The 20,964-nt window shown below is 36.2% G+C and overlaps 2 protein-coding genes across 2 annotated transcripts; one reads left to right on the top strand and one right to left on the bottom strand.

Annotated features, from left to right (window-relative positions):
- The first annotated feature begins 4,358 nt into the window (after positions 1-4,358).
- LOC149403133 (uncharacterized) lies at positions 4,359-9,280 on the top strand. Its single transcript, XM_089608854.1, has 4 exons — positions 4,359-5,128; positions 7,283-7,933; positions 8,325-8,616; positions 8,863-9,280. Exons 1-4 carry the CDS (start codon positions 4,496-4,498, stop codon positions 8,895-8,897), a joined length of 1,611 nt encoding a protein of 536 aa, XP_089464980.1. The 5' UTR covers positions 4,359-4,495; the 3' UTR covers positions 8,898-9,280.
- A 411-nt stretch (positions 9,281-9,691) lies between these two features.
- Positions 9,692-11,832, bottom strand: CRR28 (Tetratricopeptide repeat (TPR)-like superfamily protein). Its single transcript, XM_089608852.1, has one exon. The coding sequence runs from the start codon at positions 11,767-11,769 to the stop codon at positions 9,931-9,933; it is 1,839 nt and encodes a 612-aa protein (XP_089464978.1). The 5' UTR covers positions 11,770-11,832; the 3' UTR covers positions 9,692-9,930.
- Between the last annotated feature and the right edge of the window lie 9,132 nt (positions 11,833-20,964).

Below are 20,964 nucleotides of genomic sequence, written 5' to 3'. Positions count from 1 at the left end.
CTAGTAAAAGAAAAAGAAAAAATTATGCAAAAAAGAGCACAGACGAACCAATATGAAGAACAAGTAGAAGGTTCTGAATATTATGGATCTCAATATCGAGCATCTAATTATCAACAAAATCAAGCTCAGGGAGATCAATCTCAGGGAAATCAAGCTCATGAAGATCAAACTCATGGAGATCAAGCTCAAGGAGATCAAAATCAAGATTACACCCAGTATTATAATTATCTTGACGGAACTGGAAATAATTTTCCCCGTTATTAAATTGTGTTTTAAGTTTTTACTATGTCTTTTAAAATTATGTTATTGTTTTTAGTTTTCATTTTATTTTGTGTGTTTAATTTAAACTTTGTAACCTATATTTAAATTTTTATGTTTTAATTGAACTTTGTTTTGATATTTTTGTAGTCAATTTATGAGTTTTTGTGTTTTATAAACATTTATAAGGTTAATATATGTATATATGGAAAAAAAAAGTTTGAATTTAATATGTTAATTTAAAAAAAAAATGTCGTGTTGTACAGTGGCACGACATATATGTCGTGCCACTGTTTAAATCACCAAATTTGGTGTTGGTTATCACGTGTGATTGGAGCTGTTTTTACACTATATTTGGCGTTATAGCGTGGGGTTGGAGAAGCCCTAAGTGGAAGAGATGAATTTAGTGGACTGACAACTAAGCCCGAAGGCTGCGATGATAAGACATTGGTAAACCGGGCGGAATTGAATTATGTTGAAAATCTTCACAACCGAACTTTTGGAGAGGTATTGAAACAAAAAAAGATAAAGGAAAAAAGCGTCTAATATATATAATGGTAAAAACTCTGCTAATTGATAATGTATTATCCCAAAAAATAGGGAAAATTAGAGAAAGAACAGATTTTGATTGTTATTTTACGAAAACAGTGGTTTTTTTTTTAACTTTACAAAAATGACGGATTTTACTTTTTTTTAAAACAAAAATGCCCTTATTCAACGCGCTCAGTATACAACCAAATCTACGAGATGCAAAATATACCGAGCTCCGCGTCGCCACGTCAGTTCTCGAATGCCCATGGGAGGCCGTGTCCGTCGTCGCCGTGGCGGCTCCGACACTCCTCTCTGTCCTCACTGATCGATTCCAATGCACGATAAATTCCTCATGTGGTATTAGTATATTGTATGCAGACCAGATATACGAGATGTGAAAGCGCGCCAAACTCCGTGCCGCCACTTTGAGCTCGACCGCCTGTAAGAGACTCTCTCCGCCATCGTTGTGGCTCTGACGCTAACAATATACACTAATCACATTTTTAGTATATATTATATACAATATCTCCGCTGTCGTCATGGCTCCGACACTAACAGTATACGATAATCACATTATTAGTATATTGTATACAATATTGCCGCCATCACCATAACTCCGATGCTCCTCTCCGACTCTAACAGTATACAATAATCACATTATCAGTATAATGTATACAATATCTCAATTTATTGTATACATATTAAATAAAATTATATATGATAGAGATACGTGTATACATATATATGCTACTGATTAAATTATATATGTATATTGTATGTTAACCGAATACTGTATACGTTAAGTATATTAGAAAAGAAGTCATGGCTGGAGCAAAATCTAATAGCAACTGGGAAATAAACGAAGTAAAGTTAAAAATGATCATTCACATTTAAAATATATGTTATTTTCGTAATGTAAAATGTTCGTCCGTCGTTTTTGTAAAAAAAAAAAAAAAAAAACGCTACTATATAGTTTTTGTAAAGAAAAAAAAAAAAAAGCGCTACTACATATGATTTCCACCAATGAAAGCTAAAATTTGGGCTTATATTTGTATGGCATAACACAGGCCCACATTTATTATCAGGCCTATTAAGGTTTAAAAGTAGACAAAAGCTGGCTTGTGGCCCATAAGATTGTCTAAAGCGCTTTCCCCTTCCCTTTTCAGAGGCTTCCATGTAGAAAATTCTCACTCCCGTGTAGAACGGGATTTGTCACCTTTTTTTGTTCATTTATTTATTTATTTATTTTTAATTTCTATTGTGGTTGACGTTAAAGTCCATATTCACAACGAAAGCTATGATTATAAATTTCAATGACTTACTTCAGTTTTATTCAAAAGTTAACTTGGCATCAAAACTTGACATGAATTTGTGAACCTTTAAATGGGTTATATCCGTTTTTCTTATTGAAAAGAAAATAAAAAACCAAATATGACATAAAAAAAATTACCTTCGGAGAACACGGGAACTTGGAGTTTAAAATAAATGTAACTTTCGTAAAAAATATAAGAAAAAAATCACGAACCGTGTTATATCAATTTATGTCATTTCTTACATCATAACTTGTAAAGGTTGAAATCTCAGTTTGTTCACTAAGAATTCTTGTGAATGGATCTATTGCCACTTCTTTAGTGATGAATTCCTCATTTCTGGATGCCTTTTTTTTTTTTTTTTTTTTTTTTTTTTACCGTGTACTATTTATTGATAAAAGTAACAACGCTATACAACTCTAAGTTGTGTACGATGTGGATCTACGTAAATTAAGCTACGTGAGCGGATCATCTTCTTATAAATATTTCACAATAGCTCCATGTGAAATGGGTCGTGTTCTCGCATCAATTTTGACAATGAAACAATAATATTTTTTAAATGTGCTTCCGGTTGTAAGGAATCGGTGAAGCCTAAAAATTTAACATTAGGATTAGTTACGCATTTTTAAAAAATTATGCTACATTTTAACACATGATAAAGTTAGCACAAAATAGATTAACTCTTAACCTTTTAGTAGTAGTGTCAAATGAGGTGATGAGTTTGACTCACCTTGAAAGTAGTTTGCAAAAAAAAAAAAAAAATGATAAAATTAGTGTGTAATTTGTAAACTTCTTAAATCATAATTTGTTATTTTGTTCATGCTATTTAGGTAATTGGTCAATTATAAATAAATGTATTCAGATCCCTGTATTTATGGCATTAAAATAAGAGTCAAGATGATAAAGACGAGGCCGATGAAATTTAATAGAAAATTTGAAAATATATATTAAATTTTTAATTGGTCAAGGACCACAGGTGATTATTCTATTTGTGATCATTTTCTAAAGAATTCATCAGCTCGAAACCTGTAGTTGAACTGGCCTCAATGTGACTTCCATTCAATATTCGACTATATCAACTGCATATTTAATAATTTATCAAACAGCATATTTATCAAGTTCTAAAATAATTAACCACTGCACAAACGCCAATACTTGATCACATGTAACGTGACACCGAAAACCTAAAAACTAACAATAAGACTTGATTAAAGACTCTAGTATTCTTAGCTATGCCAAACCCTAATAATGTAACGAGTAAGCTGAACATATAATAAATATATACTCATTAAATAAGAATATATAATGAATATACTTTTTTTTTTGTGTGTTCAGAAATGTGATGCTTGTTTCCCCTGTCAAACTTATAAGTTTCATTCACCGTTAATAAAAATAGTCAACAAATATGATAGAACAAAACGGGATATTCTAATTCTTTTTGTCTTTCTTAGTTTCTTTCTATACTGCAATTTTTTTCCACAATTATTTTTTTTCCATTTTCTATATTGCATCGCTTTCTATTTTGGCTTTTCTGAGTCCTATCTCGATCAGGAGTCAGGACGTGACCGCACGGTTAGTCACAGGTCACTACGGCTAAGAAATGGCAACTTCCAGCCGTTACCAAAAAAAAAAAACAGAAAAAAAAAAAGAAGACTTTACGCGTTAAGGAAAACCAAATTAGTAAAACGAATGTCGTTTTGTTGTTTACCGGGAAGCTTCACAACTTTCGTAATACTCACGAATCTTCCATTTCTAATTCAAGTCCCCATATTACATTAAAACATTTTTTTTTTTAATTATACACACCCCTTGTTGACTAAAAAAATACATATTTATATTTTGAAATAAAACTTCTAAACCCCCATTATTTATCATTAATTGAGCTATAATCATTAATAATAATTATCATTAATCCCCATCTCAAGTCTCAACAAGCATTACCAAACAGAGCTCAGCTTTGTCTCTATTAATTTTTTTTTGTAATCAGTTCCCATTCGTATAAATAAAAAGAAAACGAACTGAAATTTGATCTAATCTCATAATCATTACCAAGTTAAACTAATGTCGTATTGTTTTGCCCGGAAACTTCTCAACTTTAGTAATAGTCATGTATTTTCCGTTTCAAGTCTAGATCAATAAAACATCGTTGACTAAGAAAAATACATATTTATTGTACACGTATATTTAAATAAATAAAACCCATTCTATTTAACATCATCAACTAAACTATATAATAGTAATTCTCATTAATCCCATCCCAACAAGCATTACCAAACAGAACTCAACTTTCTTCCTTCCCTTTTTCTCTTTATTATTTAATTAACCAGCTTCCATTTCCATTCACTCCTACAAAGAAAACCGACCTAAAATAAAATTAAAAAAAAAAAACCGAAAAAATGGAGTTTTTCACGAAAGGAAAGGCAGTGAAGCTCCGGAGCCACCTGGACAAGTACCTAACGGCCGACGACGACAAATCAACAGTCCGGCAGAGCCGAAACGCCGTTTCGAAAGGAGCCACGTGGACGGTGGAGATCGTCGATGACAAAGCGAACGCGATCCGCCTCCGGAGCTATCACGGAACTTACCTCACCGCCTCCGAATCGCCGTTCCTCCTCGGCATGACCGGGAAAAAGGCGATCCAGGCCGGAATCGAGGATCACGCCGCCGGAGCCGCCGTGGAGTGGGAGCCGGAGAGGGACGGGTTTCAGGTCCGGCTCCGGAGCTGGTGCGGAAAGTACCTGCGGGGAAACGGAGGATCGCCGCCGTGGAGAAACTCCGTCACGCACGACGAGCCTCACACTGGCGCGACGAAGAATTGGATTCTCTGGGACGTGGTCGAGTCTTCCGGTTCCGGCGGAGGAGAAGAAGAAGAGTCTTTGGAGAACTATTTATCTTCTCTCTCCGGCTTATCCTCTGTCTCCGACGAGGTTCTCAGCGAGCTTGGATCTCCGGTCTCGGTCATGTCGCCCAAGCTCGCCGTTTCTTCTCCCAGAAGGTTTTCGTCTCCGAAATTCTCCTTCAAGCGCGAGGTAAATTTTTTTTTTTAATTTTTTTTTCTTCACGTTAATTACATAATTAGGACCGATCGTTTCAGTTTTTTTTTTAATATAATTTTAGTTGCGCGACTTGAACCTTAGCTAAACTCCGATCATTTCAGTTACTGTTCGTTGGTTTCGATCAGAATTGAAAAATAGGAGTTCTTTGCATGATTTGTTTCATCTTCTAGAAAGAGGTACTGTAGAGGACACGTGTCATTGTTTTAGGATATACTAAGGAAGGTACGACCTAATATAAAGAAAATATCGGGAATTATTATTATTATTATTTTTTTTTTTAGATGGTTGGCTAATATTGTTTTCATGATTATCTCTTTAAGCAATTGGAAAATCGGAAAGGAAAATGATTTTATAGGATTGCGTGATTCATTTGACACTCTATGTCTATGGTAATTCACAAGTAGTTTGCGAATATACACACACATCAGGTCTTTGTTTTTCTTCCTTTTTTTGTTTCCTTTTCTTATTGTATATATCACTACATTTTGTTTTAAACATTTAAACATCATCATTTGACAAAATTAGCATGGCTTTTTTTTTTCTCCTTTCCTAGTTTAATAGAACACTCACGCAACTAAATATCTAAAAATAACAAAACATGTATTGCAGCATGGTCGACGAGCTTTGTTGACTCATGGCCTTTACTAAAAAATATTAACTTTAGTTAGTTTGTATTGATTTGAATCTGATCATAAATTTAATTATACCCACACAATATAATGGCCTAACCGATAATAAAGTGATGCTTTAAAGCTAGCATGAGTCATGCTATTAGTTTTGCTTAATTACGTAACATTACTAACAAAAAAAAAAAAAAAAATGCTCGCTAGTCGCTAGTTGAGAGGCCATTAAAGGCATGTGAGTTTAATCTTTAATGGATTCATTATATAGAACTCAACTCAATATATTTCAACATAAAAACCTTTTAGTTACCAACTCTTCTCCACTACCAAAAAGAATATCCACTACCAGAAATAAATTTCAAAGAAATGAAGAATTAAAACTCGTTTCTTTAGTTTCTTTTGCCCATACCCTTCTATATATTAGTCGTTTTTTATTAATTTAGTTTGTCTAGATATCCATCCGTGTCACGAAATTAAACTTGTTATGTCAAAACTAGTAGCTTATCCACACACTACGTTTTCATGTATACGTGTGAATCTAACAGCCTTTACATGAGTTTCAAAAAACCGAGAATGTGGTCAAATAACGTCATTTAACAATGTGTGTGTGGTTAATTTATAATATTATATATAGAAAAGAGAGCATATACATCATGCGCCGTCAATTTCTAGAAGAGTATTTTTCAAAAATAAAACAATTCTGGTAAGTAGTTAATAGTATTTTTAATCCTAACTTAATACTATGATTTGTTTCAAGTTCATTAACACTCGTTTTATATTAATTACATATATTTTTAGTTTTTTTTAGCTACCATACGTTAAATAATATCCAACTATCTTTATATAAAAATATCAGTCTGAACTGAAAAGCCAACAGCAAGCACTTCTTTCAAAGAAGAATAAGAAAAGTATATTTTACTACTAAGAATGTATAGACTATAGTTTCGCCGAATAATTTCTTCAATGAAGTGTTTCGAACTGCCATAAAAATTTATGTATAGCTGTGGAAAGAACAAAAAACTCCTAAAACCAAAACAATACTTTACTACGTAGTCAATCATTATGATGAAATAAAATTAAATAAAAATAAATTGACGAAAGTTTTTTTTTACTCCGGTTGTTTTTAGCCCGTGATTGCCGACTAATCGTGTTCGTAGCTGGCTAAAGTACCAAAACACGTTACACACGTACCTTCAAATTCAAATAAGTAAATAACTTATTAAATCCATTAAATAGTGCCACGTCAAAACACCTCTGTCAGCGTGTGGGGGCCACAAAACCGTGTGGCACCCCTTGTTTGACTGGCTGGCGCTGACTAGCAAACATATAATTAAAAAAAAAACAATCATTTCACATGACCGTATAAATTCAGAGAGTCATTCAGAGATCTGATAATAGTATCTGATAAGAGAGAGAAGAGAAAGAAAAAAAAAAGTCTAGTCCCTTTACAAATCTAACAGAAAGTTAAAATTGTTTTGTGGTCCTTTTTTGCTTTTCATCTCAGAACAGAGAGTCGAAGCTATCGAAGTCTGAGATCGGCGTCGGAGCGGATTCTCGTCGGAGAGGAATGGAGGCTTTTCAGAACGCGAAGGCTGTGAGGCTGAAGAGCCACCACGACAAGTACCTTGTCGCCGAGGAAGACGAAGCGGCGGTGGCTCAGGACCGCGACGGCTCGTCCAAGAACGCGAAGTGGACCGTCGAGCGAGTCTCCGGCTCCGACACGGCTCTCCGCTTCAAGAGCTGCTACGGAAAGTACCTCACGGCCTCGAACCAGCCCTTCCTCCTCGGAATGACCGGTCGCCGCGTCTCGCAGACCTCGCCGCGGCGGCTCGATTCGTCTCTCGAGTGGGAGCCTATCGCCGATCCAGGCTCCGGCGGGTTCGTCCGGCTCCGGACGAGGTACGGACACTTTCTCCGCGCCAACGGCGGTCTTCCGCCGTGGAGGAACTCGGTGACGCACGACATCCCTCACCGGACGTCTACGCAGGATTGGATCCTGTGGAGCATCGACGTCATCGAGATCGAGGTCCGTCCGAGGGATCATGCCGATCGGTTGAAGCCAGAGGTTCTTCCTCACGCGGATTCTCTTGATTTCGGATCTTCTTCTCCGACTCACAGCCTCTCCGTCAAATCCTCCAACTTCTCTCGCCAAGAGGTCAGTAATTTTTTTATGCTCTTTTTTCGTTTTATTGGTGATTGATTGATTATATATGGATGCATGTTTGTTGTACTGCATTATATATAGTTGTTCTTTAGTGTTGATGAGTGTTTGGGTTGACTATTTATAAATCTTCGTTACATTTGTGAATATGAAGAAATCATTTGATTCACTAAATACATATATTTGTATTTTCATTGTAATTCGCTATATACACATGTTCTTTAGTGGCAGATGAGTGTTTGGATTGACTATACATAGATTTGCATTTTTAAAACTGATACTTAGCTCCTAGGCCAACTCGAAACACTAGGAATCTCTGGAAAAATGAACAATTCTTAGGCCATTTTCACTGCGTATTGACTGTTTACGTGTGTGTGTGTGACAGTCGAACGATTCTTTCGTTCCTTCGCCTCCGAAGCTGGAGGGAAGGACGATATACTATCACATCGCGGAGGACGACGGAGAAGTGGACGACGAGGCCGTGCAGGGAAGCTCGTTCACGTTCAGCGGTAACAGCGTTGTAGAGTTGACCCGAAAGTTCGAGGAAGAGACCGGAATCCAAGGCATCGTGATGTGCACTCGGAGCCCTCTCAACGGAAAACTCTACCCTCTCCGCCTCCAACTCCCTCCCAACAATGTCACCATGCAAGTCGTCGTCGTTCTCTCCAACTCCAAAGGTCAGTCCTCTCTTCTCATTTTGTGCCCTTACATGTTTAGTCTCGTTATAAGATTCGATTCGAGGTTTTGTTAATTTTTTGGGATCAAATTTCAGGTTAATATAAGCGATCACCTCTACTTAGTGTTAGATTCACTCCGACTTAAATAGGATGTTTTAAAAGAAAAGTGTGAAAACGGCATATCTTTGTGTTTTATTGAGTTTGAACTTTTCTGATTTTCTCTTTGCTTGTTTTTGGTGTTACCAGTGGCCGAAGAATTCGTGGCGCAAGGGCAATTATAGGATATGTGTCGCCGCGAGCTTCCAGTTTTGCTACGCTGAAGGTTCTTTGTTCTGTACATTCTAATCTACACCCTGTTTATACGCACACTAAGTATGAGTTTGGATTTTATTTATAAGTTACAGTTTAGGCCAGCCCAGATCAGAAAAAATGTATTCAGTACTGAATAGGATCTCGATGTGTTCTGGTTCCCGTTGAACCGATTTTGTTTTGGTGTTTTTATTTATTTATATATTTATCATATTTCCATTTCTAAATTTAGAAATTGTAGGGATTGTAAGCTTATGGCTCTGTTTTCTTGTAAGAGCCTGTAAGAACGGTTCTTACAGACGGAACACTAAACATATAATTTGATTGCATAAGATTTTTGTTGTTGTTTGTTTCCCATTTAGTCTCTGATAGTTATGTTGGATGTCATATAATCACACATGGCAATTGTAGTTATATATAATATACTGTGTTTAACATAATATCATATATTGCTCGCAAATTTTCAACCATGTGTAGTTGAAAACTTCGTCATTATAATATACTGTAAATACGTATCAAGCAAAGCATCTCTTTCTGCCGTTATAATATTATTACTTAATTTACAATATTACTCGAGTAAAATCATCGTAATTATATCTCAATTACTTCATCTGCTACGCAAATCTAAATCAAGCAATTAATAAATCAGGTATTGAGAGCCTAGTGTGTGAGCCTATCAAACTTATTCAAACCTACTGAGAGAGAGGCATGTTCAATCAACCGTTCAACCTATTCAGATTATTATAATACTTCTCTATATATCAATTATTAAAATAAAAATAAAAATAAATAACACGAGTATCCCCATCCTAGTTACAACGTCACTTATAAGACCACTGCAGTTTTTCACTCGCAAGACTACCCTTTTCAAAAATTATAACTATTTATCTTAACTGCAATGCGAGCTTAACACTAGTTTAAAATGTTCAACTATGTTCAGAACTTCAGATTCCATGCTATTAACATTTGTTACAATTCGATGAACAAAAGACATGAAAAAAGGAATCACCAATAATCATTGCACGAGCAATTACCATCTCTAAACCGATGGAACCTCGTCCGGTCCCTCATGATAATCTCGACCCCGAACGCCTCGGAAACCAATTTGAACACGTTGTGACAATCGTCGCAAACTCGGAGATTCTTGAATATCCGAATCGGAACCCCGGGCTTCGATTTTATAAGCCCGAAAGCCACCGCTATCCTCTCACTATGCACTCTCAGAGACTCCCCTTTCTTATCCCCTCCCTCGTCCACCATCGCCGCCTGAGAATAATCCGGCGAATACCCCATCGCCCGGACCCTCTCTCCAATCAGATCGAGCCACCTGTAAATCTCCTGGCTCATCGGGTGCGACGTGTCCCCGGAGAAAAACTCGTGCGCAACGCCGTCCACCTCGATTAGGCTACACCCCGGCTCTTTGGCCACCCCTTCTTCCTCCATGAGCCTCCTAACCAACCCGACATCGTTCCACATTTCCGCCGAGGCGTACAGCCTCGACAAAAGGACGTAAACGCCACTCTCGCTTTTCCCTCTCGTTTCCGATCTCAGAATCTCTCCCGCGAGCCTCTCCCCGAGCTCGACCCGCCGCCAGCTGGCGGCCCCGTCGAGGAGGCTCCGCCAGATCACCGCGTCGGGCTTGACCGGCATTTTCTCGACGAATTTCAAAGCCTCGTCGACGAGCCCGGCCCGGGATAGGAGATCGACGAGGCAGCCGTAGTGCTCGATCTTCGGGTCGACCCCGTGATCTTTGACCATCGAGCCGAAGATCTCTCGGCCTCGGTCGACCATCCCTCCGTGGCTGCACGCGGTCAACGCCCCGACGAACGTGATCGAGTTCGGCCCGAATCTCTCCTCCCGGGACTCGGCCAATCGGGAGAAACACCTCAGAGCGGACTTGGCTCGGCCGTGAGCGGCGAAGCCGAGGATCATCGCGTTCCAAGCCGTCACGTCGCGTTTCGGCATCGCTTCGAAGACCCGCTCGGCGAGGTCCAACGACCCACATTTGCAGTACATCTCGACCAGAGACGAGCCGATATCGACGTCCGATATCCCTTTTCGAAGGCTGTAACAGTGGGCCCACATTCCGAGAGAAAGAGCGCCGAGCCCGGCGCAAGCGTTGACCACGCTCTGGAGGGTATACCCATCCGGGTCAAAGTCAAACACGGTTTGCATTCGTCGGAAGAGACTCAGCGCTTGCTCAAACTCGCCGGACTGAACCAACCCATCAATCAAAGAGTTCCACGACACCACGCTCCTCTCAGGCATTTCGTCGAACACCTTGCGCGCCAAATCCAAACGGCCACACGAAGCGTAGAAATGGATAAGGCCATTGTTAACGTACACGTCGGAGCTGAACCCGAATTTCGCCACGTGGGCATGCGCCTGAATTCCTTCACGAAAGGCGAACAAGTACGCGCAGGCTTTGAGGACGAAGGGGAAAGTGTACTTATCGGGATAAGAACGCCCTTCTTTTAGCATCCTTTCGTACAAAGCCATGGCTTTCCATTTGAGGTCGGAGCTTCGCGCGCAAGCCCTGATGAGAGTGTTCCACATGAACGAGTTTGGGGTCTCGATCTGAGCGAACACTCGAAAGGCGTAATCAGTATCGGCCGTGGACGAGAAATGGAGGATTCGACTGTAGAGGAATAGGGTTTCGGGGTTATTGTGGGTCGGCGCTGTACGGAGAGCTCGGGCGTGGATTTGTTTGAGCTGAGACATGTCTTTGCATTCGCTGAGTAGTCGGAGAAGGCGGTTTTCGCCGGAATATGATGACCCGCCATTGTTGTTGTTGTCTGAGGCGATTACAAAAGGTGGTTGATTTGGTGTTATTGCCAGAGTCATAATGCGTTTGCTGGTCGTCAAACTCAAAACTCTGAATTGCCAGGTGTTATTGCCATGGAGGTAACTCTTTTTTTTTTTTTTTTTTTTTTTTTTTTTTTTTGTAGGATAGAAAAATCTAGTTAATAAATTTTAACGAGCCTGTATATATAAATACAAAAATATGAAGGTAATATGGAGTCAATAAACCAACTCTTTGAGCCATATAGGTACTCGGAATGTAGCATCCATTTAAGATTTTAATGAAGCTTATTTCTCCAATAAGAAGCTTATTTTGATATCTAAGTATCTTTGCAATTTTGGCATGCTAAGTCTGTAACAGCCAATGATGTAGATCATTCAAAGACCTCACAATACATTTCATTTCTCTCATTCTTCCTTCTAGTCTTATTAAGGAGATCGAGAGATTAATGACATAGTTATGGTGGGCCAAGCTTTGCAAACCCAAACCTAGCGAAGAAGGCATGGAATTCTTAAGGCCTCGTATTTTCTGAACCGGAGTTTTATGAGCGAGAATGTGTCTAGAGCGGGGCAACGGTTTGGCAAGCTATTTTGTGGGGGGAACGGAAGTGGTTGAAAGAGGCTCACGGTGGCGGGTGGGTAAAGGAGAAAGTATCTACATTCGCAAGGATAGATGGATCTTCAAGCTCCGAATTGTGGACACCAAGCATGGTAATGGAGATTGGAATGAGCTCCTTATTCGAAGCTCTTTTGGGGAAGATGATCAGAACTTGACCCCGATACGATGTACGTATTTGGCACTATTCGAAGGATGTTCGAGTTAGAGGGATTTCGTGGTGGAAAGTGCTTTGGAATGCGAAAGTCCCTCCCAAGGTAAAAGTCTTGATATGGAAACTTTGCAATAATTGGATCCCGGTTAAAGCTAACTTGGCCAGAAAACACATTTTGAGAGATGGTCACTGCGTGGATTGAGAGTCTTGTCGCCGAAGCAAGGGCGATCGTGGTGGGTCTACGTCAAGCAATGAAGTTTGCTTTGTTGATTGTGGTGTTATCATTGATGAGATTTTTTAATTTAAGGGATTTCTTTGAGCGTGGTACACTTTCTTTTATTCCAAGACTGTGTAATGAACCGGCTCGTGGATTAGCTCAAATGGCCCTCCGGTTTTATGAGTTTGCTTCTTGGGCGGGGTTGTTCTGCCAAGCATTGTACCCGACATGACATTTTAGCCGACGAGCCTGCTCAAGTTAAAAATAAATAAAAAATAAAAAATAAAAAAAGTTCAACTCGATTCCTATTCCCTCCTTCATTATCCTCCTTTTTTTAATCCCTTTAATAAATTTTGTTCCAACGATGATTTAGACGAATATGAATCATGAGCTACGAATGAGTTTACCTTCGGCCTCAGTCTATAATATATAGTTCGTGTATACATCATGGTTTTATCCATTTTTCTTTCCTTTGTGAATTTAATTCAGACACAAGTTTTCCTATGGCTACCTTATTATAATTTATGAGTACACCACATTCAAAGACGTCAATGTGTAATGGGCCAATAAGACCACCCCATCGACTAGCCTTTTGCATTTAGGTTGCGTCAAAAACCGCACAGGTTCATCGAAATGGAGCAAAATCCACTAAAATTGATGCATATAAATTATAAACTATGTGTGATTGATATAAAGTATATGTGATTGATTGGGTTAAGAATATTGCCTCAAGAGATAATTTTAGTAATTTTCGTATGATTTTATTAATTAAACAAATTGAAATTATATTATTTAGTTAGAAGTGTTAGGTATGAATATGAACATATTCATCAAATTCTTACCTTCTGTAGTAATTGAATTAAATGTTTATATATACAAGTATGAATCATTTGGTTTGGGTGGAATGTTTAAATTTGGTCGGTGATTAATCTATGCTTAAATAACTAGTGAGATAATTTTATGTAGTTAGTAGGGAGGATCGGCCTAACATGTTTTGAGGCCTAAAGCGAAATTAAAAAATATGCATTTTTTGTTAAAGAAACAACAATAACTCTTTTTGAGATTGAATCAAGTTTTATTTTCCCCTGTTTTTCTTAATCTATTGTATCCCAACTGATATTTTTTTTTTCTAGACATATTTATTCTTTGTTTATGAATTGATCAAATCTAGAAATATTGGCAACTTACAACAATAAAAAAAAAAATAAAAAAAATAAAAACATACATATAAACTATTTCTAATCAAGAAAGCAAACGCCACATATAATAAAGTAAAAAAAAAAAAAAAAAAATCTAAATGACAATTATCAACGAAGATATAGAGATAAAAATCAGAATAATTTTTATTCCTATTGCAGAAATGATCATGTTCAATATTTTGAATTGATGAGAGAAGTATCGTTTCTTTAAAAAAAAAAAAAAAGAAAAAAAAAAAGAAGCACCGTGGCATAATTAACTGGACTAAAAAACAATGGGCTTGGCCTTTAAATGGGCTTTACAAGTCTTGCACGTTGAATAATTAAGGGTAATTGATCTTGGTAGGAGTAAAAAAAATGTTTTGGACTTTTTTAAAAAAATGTCAGAACTAGGGCTTTATAATTAAATTTGATTTATGAAATTACCATTTTACCCCTGTTAACATTAAAATTTAAATCAATACGTCACGAAAAGGTCACGAAATAAGGGAAAATAGAAGCATGTTTTAGTTTAAACGGGCCCTCAAAATCCAGCTCACTTTACACGTCAGCCCATTTTATCTCTTTCTTTCACTTACATCTCCCTTCACCACGTCATTTTCTTCCTCTTCATTTCTTCTTCTCCATTTCTTCTTCATTCTCGTCAGTTAACCTGGAGAGAGAGAGAGAGAGAGAGAGAGAGAGAGAGAGAGAGAGAGAGAGAGAGAGAGAGAACCAACTCATCCCAAAACCGTCCAACTTCCCATCCATTGAGTCAATTTCTCTTTCATTTCCTGGCTTTCATTTTTCTCTAACACCGTCATCACATTTCACTTGACAGAAGAAATAGAGAGAAACCAAACTCAAAAAACTAAAAAACCGTCCATTCTCTTTTAAAAGATCCATTTTCTTCATTTCGTCATTCTCATTTCTTCGCCAATTGGAGATGAGGACAAAGTCTAGTCCACCGTCCAAACGTCCTCCAAAAATTTCTAATCCTAACCCTAACCCTAAAAAGAGGACTCATCCTCAAACATCCACAGAAACTCCGCATGTGATGCATGCATCCCCGCGTCGGAGTCCGCGCGTGGGTTTTGATGCCTCCTTGGTCGAGAATGTTGAGCGCCCAACGAAGAATTTCAAAACCGGAGCGAAGAAGAAGCGGAAGGTTATTGCGCCGCTGAAGAAAGTTTATGGGAAGCGCAATTTTATTATTTTTTGGACCTTTGATTCAACTATGAGCCTTCTTCTTAGTAATGGGTCTAAAGCAATAGTTTTATCACCCTTAAAATGATGGGCCGGGCATGATAATATGTACAAGACCCTAACAAAATTGGGAAATGGCCTTATCTAGTAGTACTTTTGATGTTTTTGACCAAAAACTATCAAAGTATAATTTAGGACACTTCTACTATTGAGTCTCATGTGAAAAGACTTTTTACTCTTACTTTTTTTTTCCCTTTTTTTTCGAACCTTGCTCTCATTATTTATGAACCATCCTTTCATTATTCTTCATTCAGCCATACACACAAACACCAAAAAAAATGTATATCAGAGAGAAGAAGAATTGGAGGCCGAGGAGTGAAGAAGAGTGTGACGTAAGCAATCGAGCACAGCCAAAGTTTCACAACCTGAGTGTGGGCTTATTTCCCTTCGCGTGCGGCTCAGAGTTTCGCACTGATTGGTCCCTCGTTCTCCTTCGAGACTCCGTTGTCAACGTTGACTCTCTTCACCGCCTTTTCACCTGCATGAACTCTAGCCGCCATCGATTGCCTCAATCCATTGCTCACGCTCTGATCTCTGCTTGCACTCTCATTGTTTGATGAAATATCCCTACGAACCCATCTTCCATATTTTATTCCTTAGTGTACGTAACACGTTATAATGATATTGTAATGTTTTAAAGAAATCAAGGAGGTGTGCTTTGCATGTGTTGATGCTAAGGAATTTTGCTTGGCTCAAATCTGTGATGTCAACATAATTATACATGTATTTTTCTTGTTCACTTGACTTTTTCCTGAATTAAAAAGGCTAAACCTTAGTTCGGTTAATATAGAATTACAACATAATCTTGTTCTGGGTAAATTTTTTTATTTTTTTTCCTTTGCTTACTAGGTTTATGATTTGAAAGAAGTTAGAGAATATTATCAAACTAGGGGCTATTTTAATGAGCCCATGTGGACTGGAATTGGAACGTGAACACATGAGCATCTTTTCCATTTTAAGATGACACATATAGTTTGCTATGACTAAAAAATCAATTAAATAAGCAAGAAATACAAATATTTTGTTTGCCACAGCAGCAATTTATGTATTTGTAGACATGTATTATGTCTACAAGTTTATATAACTGTAGACATGCATTATGTCTACAAATTTATATAATTGTAGACATCTATAAACACAAATTGTAACTGTAGACATTGATGTCCACAATAGATCAAATTGTAGGCATGTCCGTCTAAAATTATAGATATAGGTTATCCACAATTGATCGAATTATCTTTTTTGGAATTGTAGACATTTATGTCTATAATTTCAATATTATAGACATATATTTCTACAATTTATGTAATTGTAGATGTGTACGTCTAAAATTTCGGTAGTTATAGACATGTACGTCTACAATTTTCTGTAAGTAATTACAGACATATTTCAAAATTAATACACAAATGAATCAATAACAATAGAAGTAGAAGAACCAAAACACCAACATTCTTATACCACAAAAAAAAAAAAAATATATATATATATATATATATATATATATATATATATATATATGGGTAAATTAGCAAAATAGCCAAATCAAACCTTTAACATTGCTAAATAGCCAATGTTTTGTAAATACTAAGTAAATAGCTACTCGGATGACGTGGACGAATCGGATTTTTTTTCAATTCCAGTTTGTACCCTTTTATATTTTGAATCCGAAATTTTTTGAATTTTGAATTTTTTTTCCTGAATTTCAGAGTGATTAAAATTGGGTAGTTAATTTCGGATCTTTATTTTTAGCAACTGAATAATTACGTGGGGTATTTATTCCTTATTTTGTTTCCATATATATATCTGGCGTTATTAATTTTTTTTTCTTTAATCCGATTCTTTGTGTAATCATCTGTAAATAGTTGTAAATTATAGTGTAATCATCCGTAAATAGTTGTAAATTATAGTGTAATCAGTTGTAAATAACTGTAAATAATAGTATAAATAGTTATCACAATAATTAAAGTGGCAGTTTTTTTATTTTTAGGTTGAATATTGATATATTACGTATTTTAAGCAGTTAAGACATTCAAATCTTTTTATTTTAGGCAGTTTAGTTTTAAATTTGAATTATCCAGTCAATCTAAATAATAATTCCCTATTAATTAGTATTTAGTTATGAGATTACGTGTATTTAGTCTTTAATGGTATAGAATATCTGATCAAATATGAGTATATTACGTGTACTAGACATATAAGCTATTTAAATGAGTGTACTGTAAATGAGTGTTAATATATACAACTTTCAGTAAATACTTTGCACATAACACAAAATTTATACCATTTTGAAGTAAATAACCGTATACTATAGTCAACAATATATAAATTTGCAGTAAAAACTGTGTAAATACAATGTCACCTTAAATACAGCAACACGAATATACAGAACTATAAATCGTTGGGGGCACAAAATTTGTTAATTAATATGTCTCTACATCTACTTAGGTGTCCCGTAATTTTGATCGGCATTTTCTCTGACCGACTTTCCTCGCCATATTATCATTCTGTGTACACAAGAAAATGAAGATTGTGTAAATATTTGTAAACAACTCATTTCCATACTATTTGCTAGAATCATGTAAATAGATGTAAATAACATTGTAAATCTTATGTAAATATAATGTAGTCAACGTACAAAAATGGTCGCTTCACAAAATGATAAACTTGAAAAATGGGTCCGATTTACACAAATTTGTGGGTATTCAATAATCAATCAACAAATTTTTGCTACACATATTAACATCCATTTCTGTTGTCAAAACAAAGGATTCACAAACTCGGATTTACTGCAAAGTACCTCAACTCCTATTCGAAACTGCCAATATTTACTCTGATTTACTGCAAAATATTTCAAAACCTCTTTCATTCTAACAATAAAAACACAACCATTTTAAACGCATTCACAATAGTTTTTCCCATACATTTACACCGAAACCTGATTTCCTTTTAACAAGCATCAATATTTTGACATACATATCAAGATGAGTAGGTCAAACTCGTTCACAATAGTCGGATCCCCAAAATTTCGTGGTCATGAACAGGGTTATGTGTAAATGTCAGGATTATAGACCAATAATACACGGACTCACAATATATAGGGACATGAATGTTCTATACCGTATATCTCATATTCGAAACCAATTTAGAAAATTTTTTCTTACTTTAAGAAGTATCTCGTGGCTGAAAAGAAAAAAATTTCAGAGTTTAAGAAGTAAATCGAGGTAGAATATTGGTAAATAAGAGTTTTAATTGCAAAAAAATCACACATGCATACCTGTTGGAGCCGTAGAGAAGGGGTGGTCTGAAAAATTTTCCAGATCGTCGGTCGCGCAAATGGAGAACCTGTATGCAGAGAGAGGAGAGGTTTTGAAATAATTTTGGGAGATTTTTTTTTTCTTAATGGCAGATTGAATTAGGTTGAAAGATATTCGGAAATCAATAGCAGTTATTATTCCTCGATTTCCGTTACACGCTACCTCATTTAATTTTTTTTTTTTCAGTAAACCGTGTGCATGGGCGGGAAAGGTTGGGTTTTTTAGTAAATTCTGATATGTCTTAAATGATATGTGGCTATTTACTTAGTATTTACAAAACCTTGGCTAATTAGCAATTTTGAAGGTTTGATTTGGCTATTTTGCTAAATAATTGTATATATATACATATATATTCCACGCAACAAATGAAGAACAATTTTAGCCATCAGGCCTTTTACCCTTCAAAGATTGTCTTATCGTCAAACTAGGAAAGACTTTAATTACCCATAATATTCAAAATTAAAACTAAATAAAATTGCCGTTGGAGATCTCTCCAGGAAGTCGTAGCTAATGATTGACGATCTCTCCGGTTGATGAGTGACGATTCTCTCGCCGCCGTTCATGAACCATCCTAACGTGAATCCGTCTCTCGCCACCGTTCAGTTCCGACGAAGCCTTTGAAGCCTGCGTTATGATTTTTCGGAGGAGAAACGTTGTTCCGTCAAGAAGCCATCTTCATTTTTTTTCCTTCCTCACCACGAAAGTCCAGTGCTTGCTTATCCGATATCGAAACTTGGCTCGCCGTCTTCCGACTCTCTCTGATATACAAATATTTTTTTTTTTGGTGTGTGTGTGGCTGAATGAAGAAATGATGAGAGGATGGTCAGAAGAAATGAGAGGAAGGTTCGGGAAAAAAAAAACAGAAAAAAGTAAGGGTAAAAAAATCATTTCACATGGGACTCACTAGTAGAAGTGTAATAAATTATACTTTGGTAGTTTTTGGTCAAAAACATCAAAAGTAATACTAGATGAGACCATTTCCCAACAAAACTATTTAATATGTGTTTAGAAATCATTACAAAACACACCTCAAAGTCACTAGGATGGTGATATGAGAATTTGTCTTAATCCCGACATGGTCCTAGACTCTTAGGTAATCTTAGTGGATCTTTAATTAATTTGTTTACAATTGATTGTGGCTTTAATACTTATATTTTAAAAGTTTAATGTATGATTGTTTATTTGCTGCTGAATGAGATTTACATTATTGGAATCCAGCTCTCCAAAAGAGAGAGTTAATATTCTCTCATCTAAGCTTAGATTAACTCATTCGAGATCATTAACAAAAATATAAAAGTATTACATATACATAACCAAATGATTGTGCACATTTTGTAGTGTTTAATCGTTCACTAGGATGTGAATGGTACTTGTGGTTTATATGTGTCTTGAAGCGTATTATGCTAATATACATAATTCTGGTCACAAGATGAACCTGGAGATTGATGCAATTCTGATTTTTAGTGGGGTAACCACAAAATTAATAAGACGTCTAAAAATCAAAAGATCCATTCGTATGTATTCGAGCTTGAGTTATTACATCTATAGTCGTCGAGTTCACTTTTGTATCTCAGATACAGTATATTTCAAATTTATAAAATGTATTTTAAATTTTAACCAATGATGATCATATATTAGTTAATAGATTAATTACCTATTTTGACATATGTATAGAGCCAATTTAAAACTAGATATCAGGGACCAATGAACCCAAGGTTGGACACCTAAAAATAAGAATAAAATAAAAGTAAAAATCTATAGAATTAATCTATTTTTAAGATTCGATCTCAACAAATAAAATCTTATTTTGTGAATAAAATAAAATAAAAAATTTCTTAACTATAAATTAGCTAAGGAACATACGTTCTATTTTGAAATATAATCTCAATCTATTTTTTTTTCGCACTTGAGATTGGATCTCAACTAAATATCATAATATATAAATAGAGTCTGGTATCTAGTGTAAATAATTGATTCTCCTAGATTTTAGCTTTTGGAAACATAGCTTGGAAATTCTAACCGACACACTTGAAAAAAAGTAAAAACAATCACTCTTTCTCTCAAAGAATTTTGATTTTCCTCTACGCCAAAAACAGGAACATGAAAAATGAGTGAGAAAAGTTTCAATTATTAACTCGTCTCGTACTAGAGTTCGAAAGTAACTTATATTGATCGTCAAGTAATGAGTGCTCTTATGAGTCAGCCTACCCTTATGCCTCTTCATCCGTAAACGAATGGAAGATATGGTATAGAGCTACGAGTACTCGGGCGATAACGAGTGAGATCATGAATAGTGTTCTTCTTAACCCTATATTGCGACGGTGCTTCGATATTGGATTGATGTGATGAGTTTACACCAACTTCATAATGCTACTTATTTACTTATTCTCTTATCGCTCTATGTCTTTTGTTCATCCAATACATAGTAGAGGTAAATGTTGGAGTATTAGATAAGTAAATAGACAATATTGAGTATTTATTGTCTATTAAGCTGC

The sequence above is a fragment of the Urtica dioica genome, chromosome 3 (assembly GCF_054948205.1).
Source record: "Urtica dioica subsp. dioica isolate 48M chromosome 3, U.dioica_male_clone48M_v1_H2, whole genome shotgun sequence".
Classification (NCBI taxonomy): Eukaryota; Viridiplantae; Streptophyta; class Magnoliopsida; order Rosales; family Urticaceae; genus Urtica; species Urtica dioica.
Note: the sequence above shows the minus strand (reverse complement) of the source record. Positions and strands in the feature narration are given on the sequence as shown.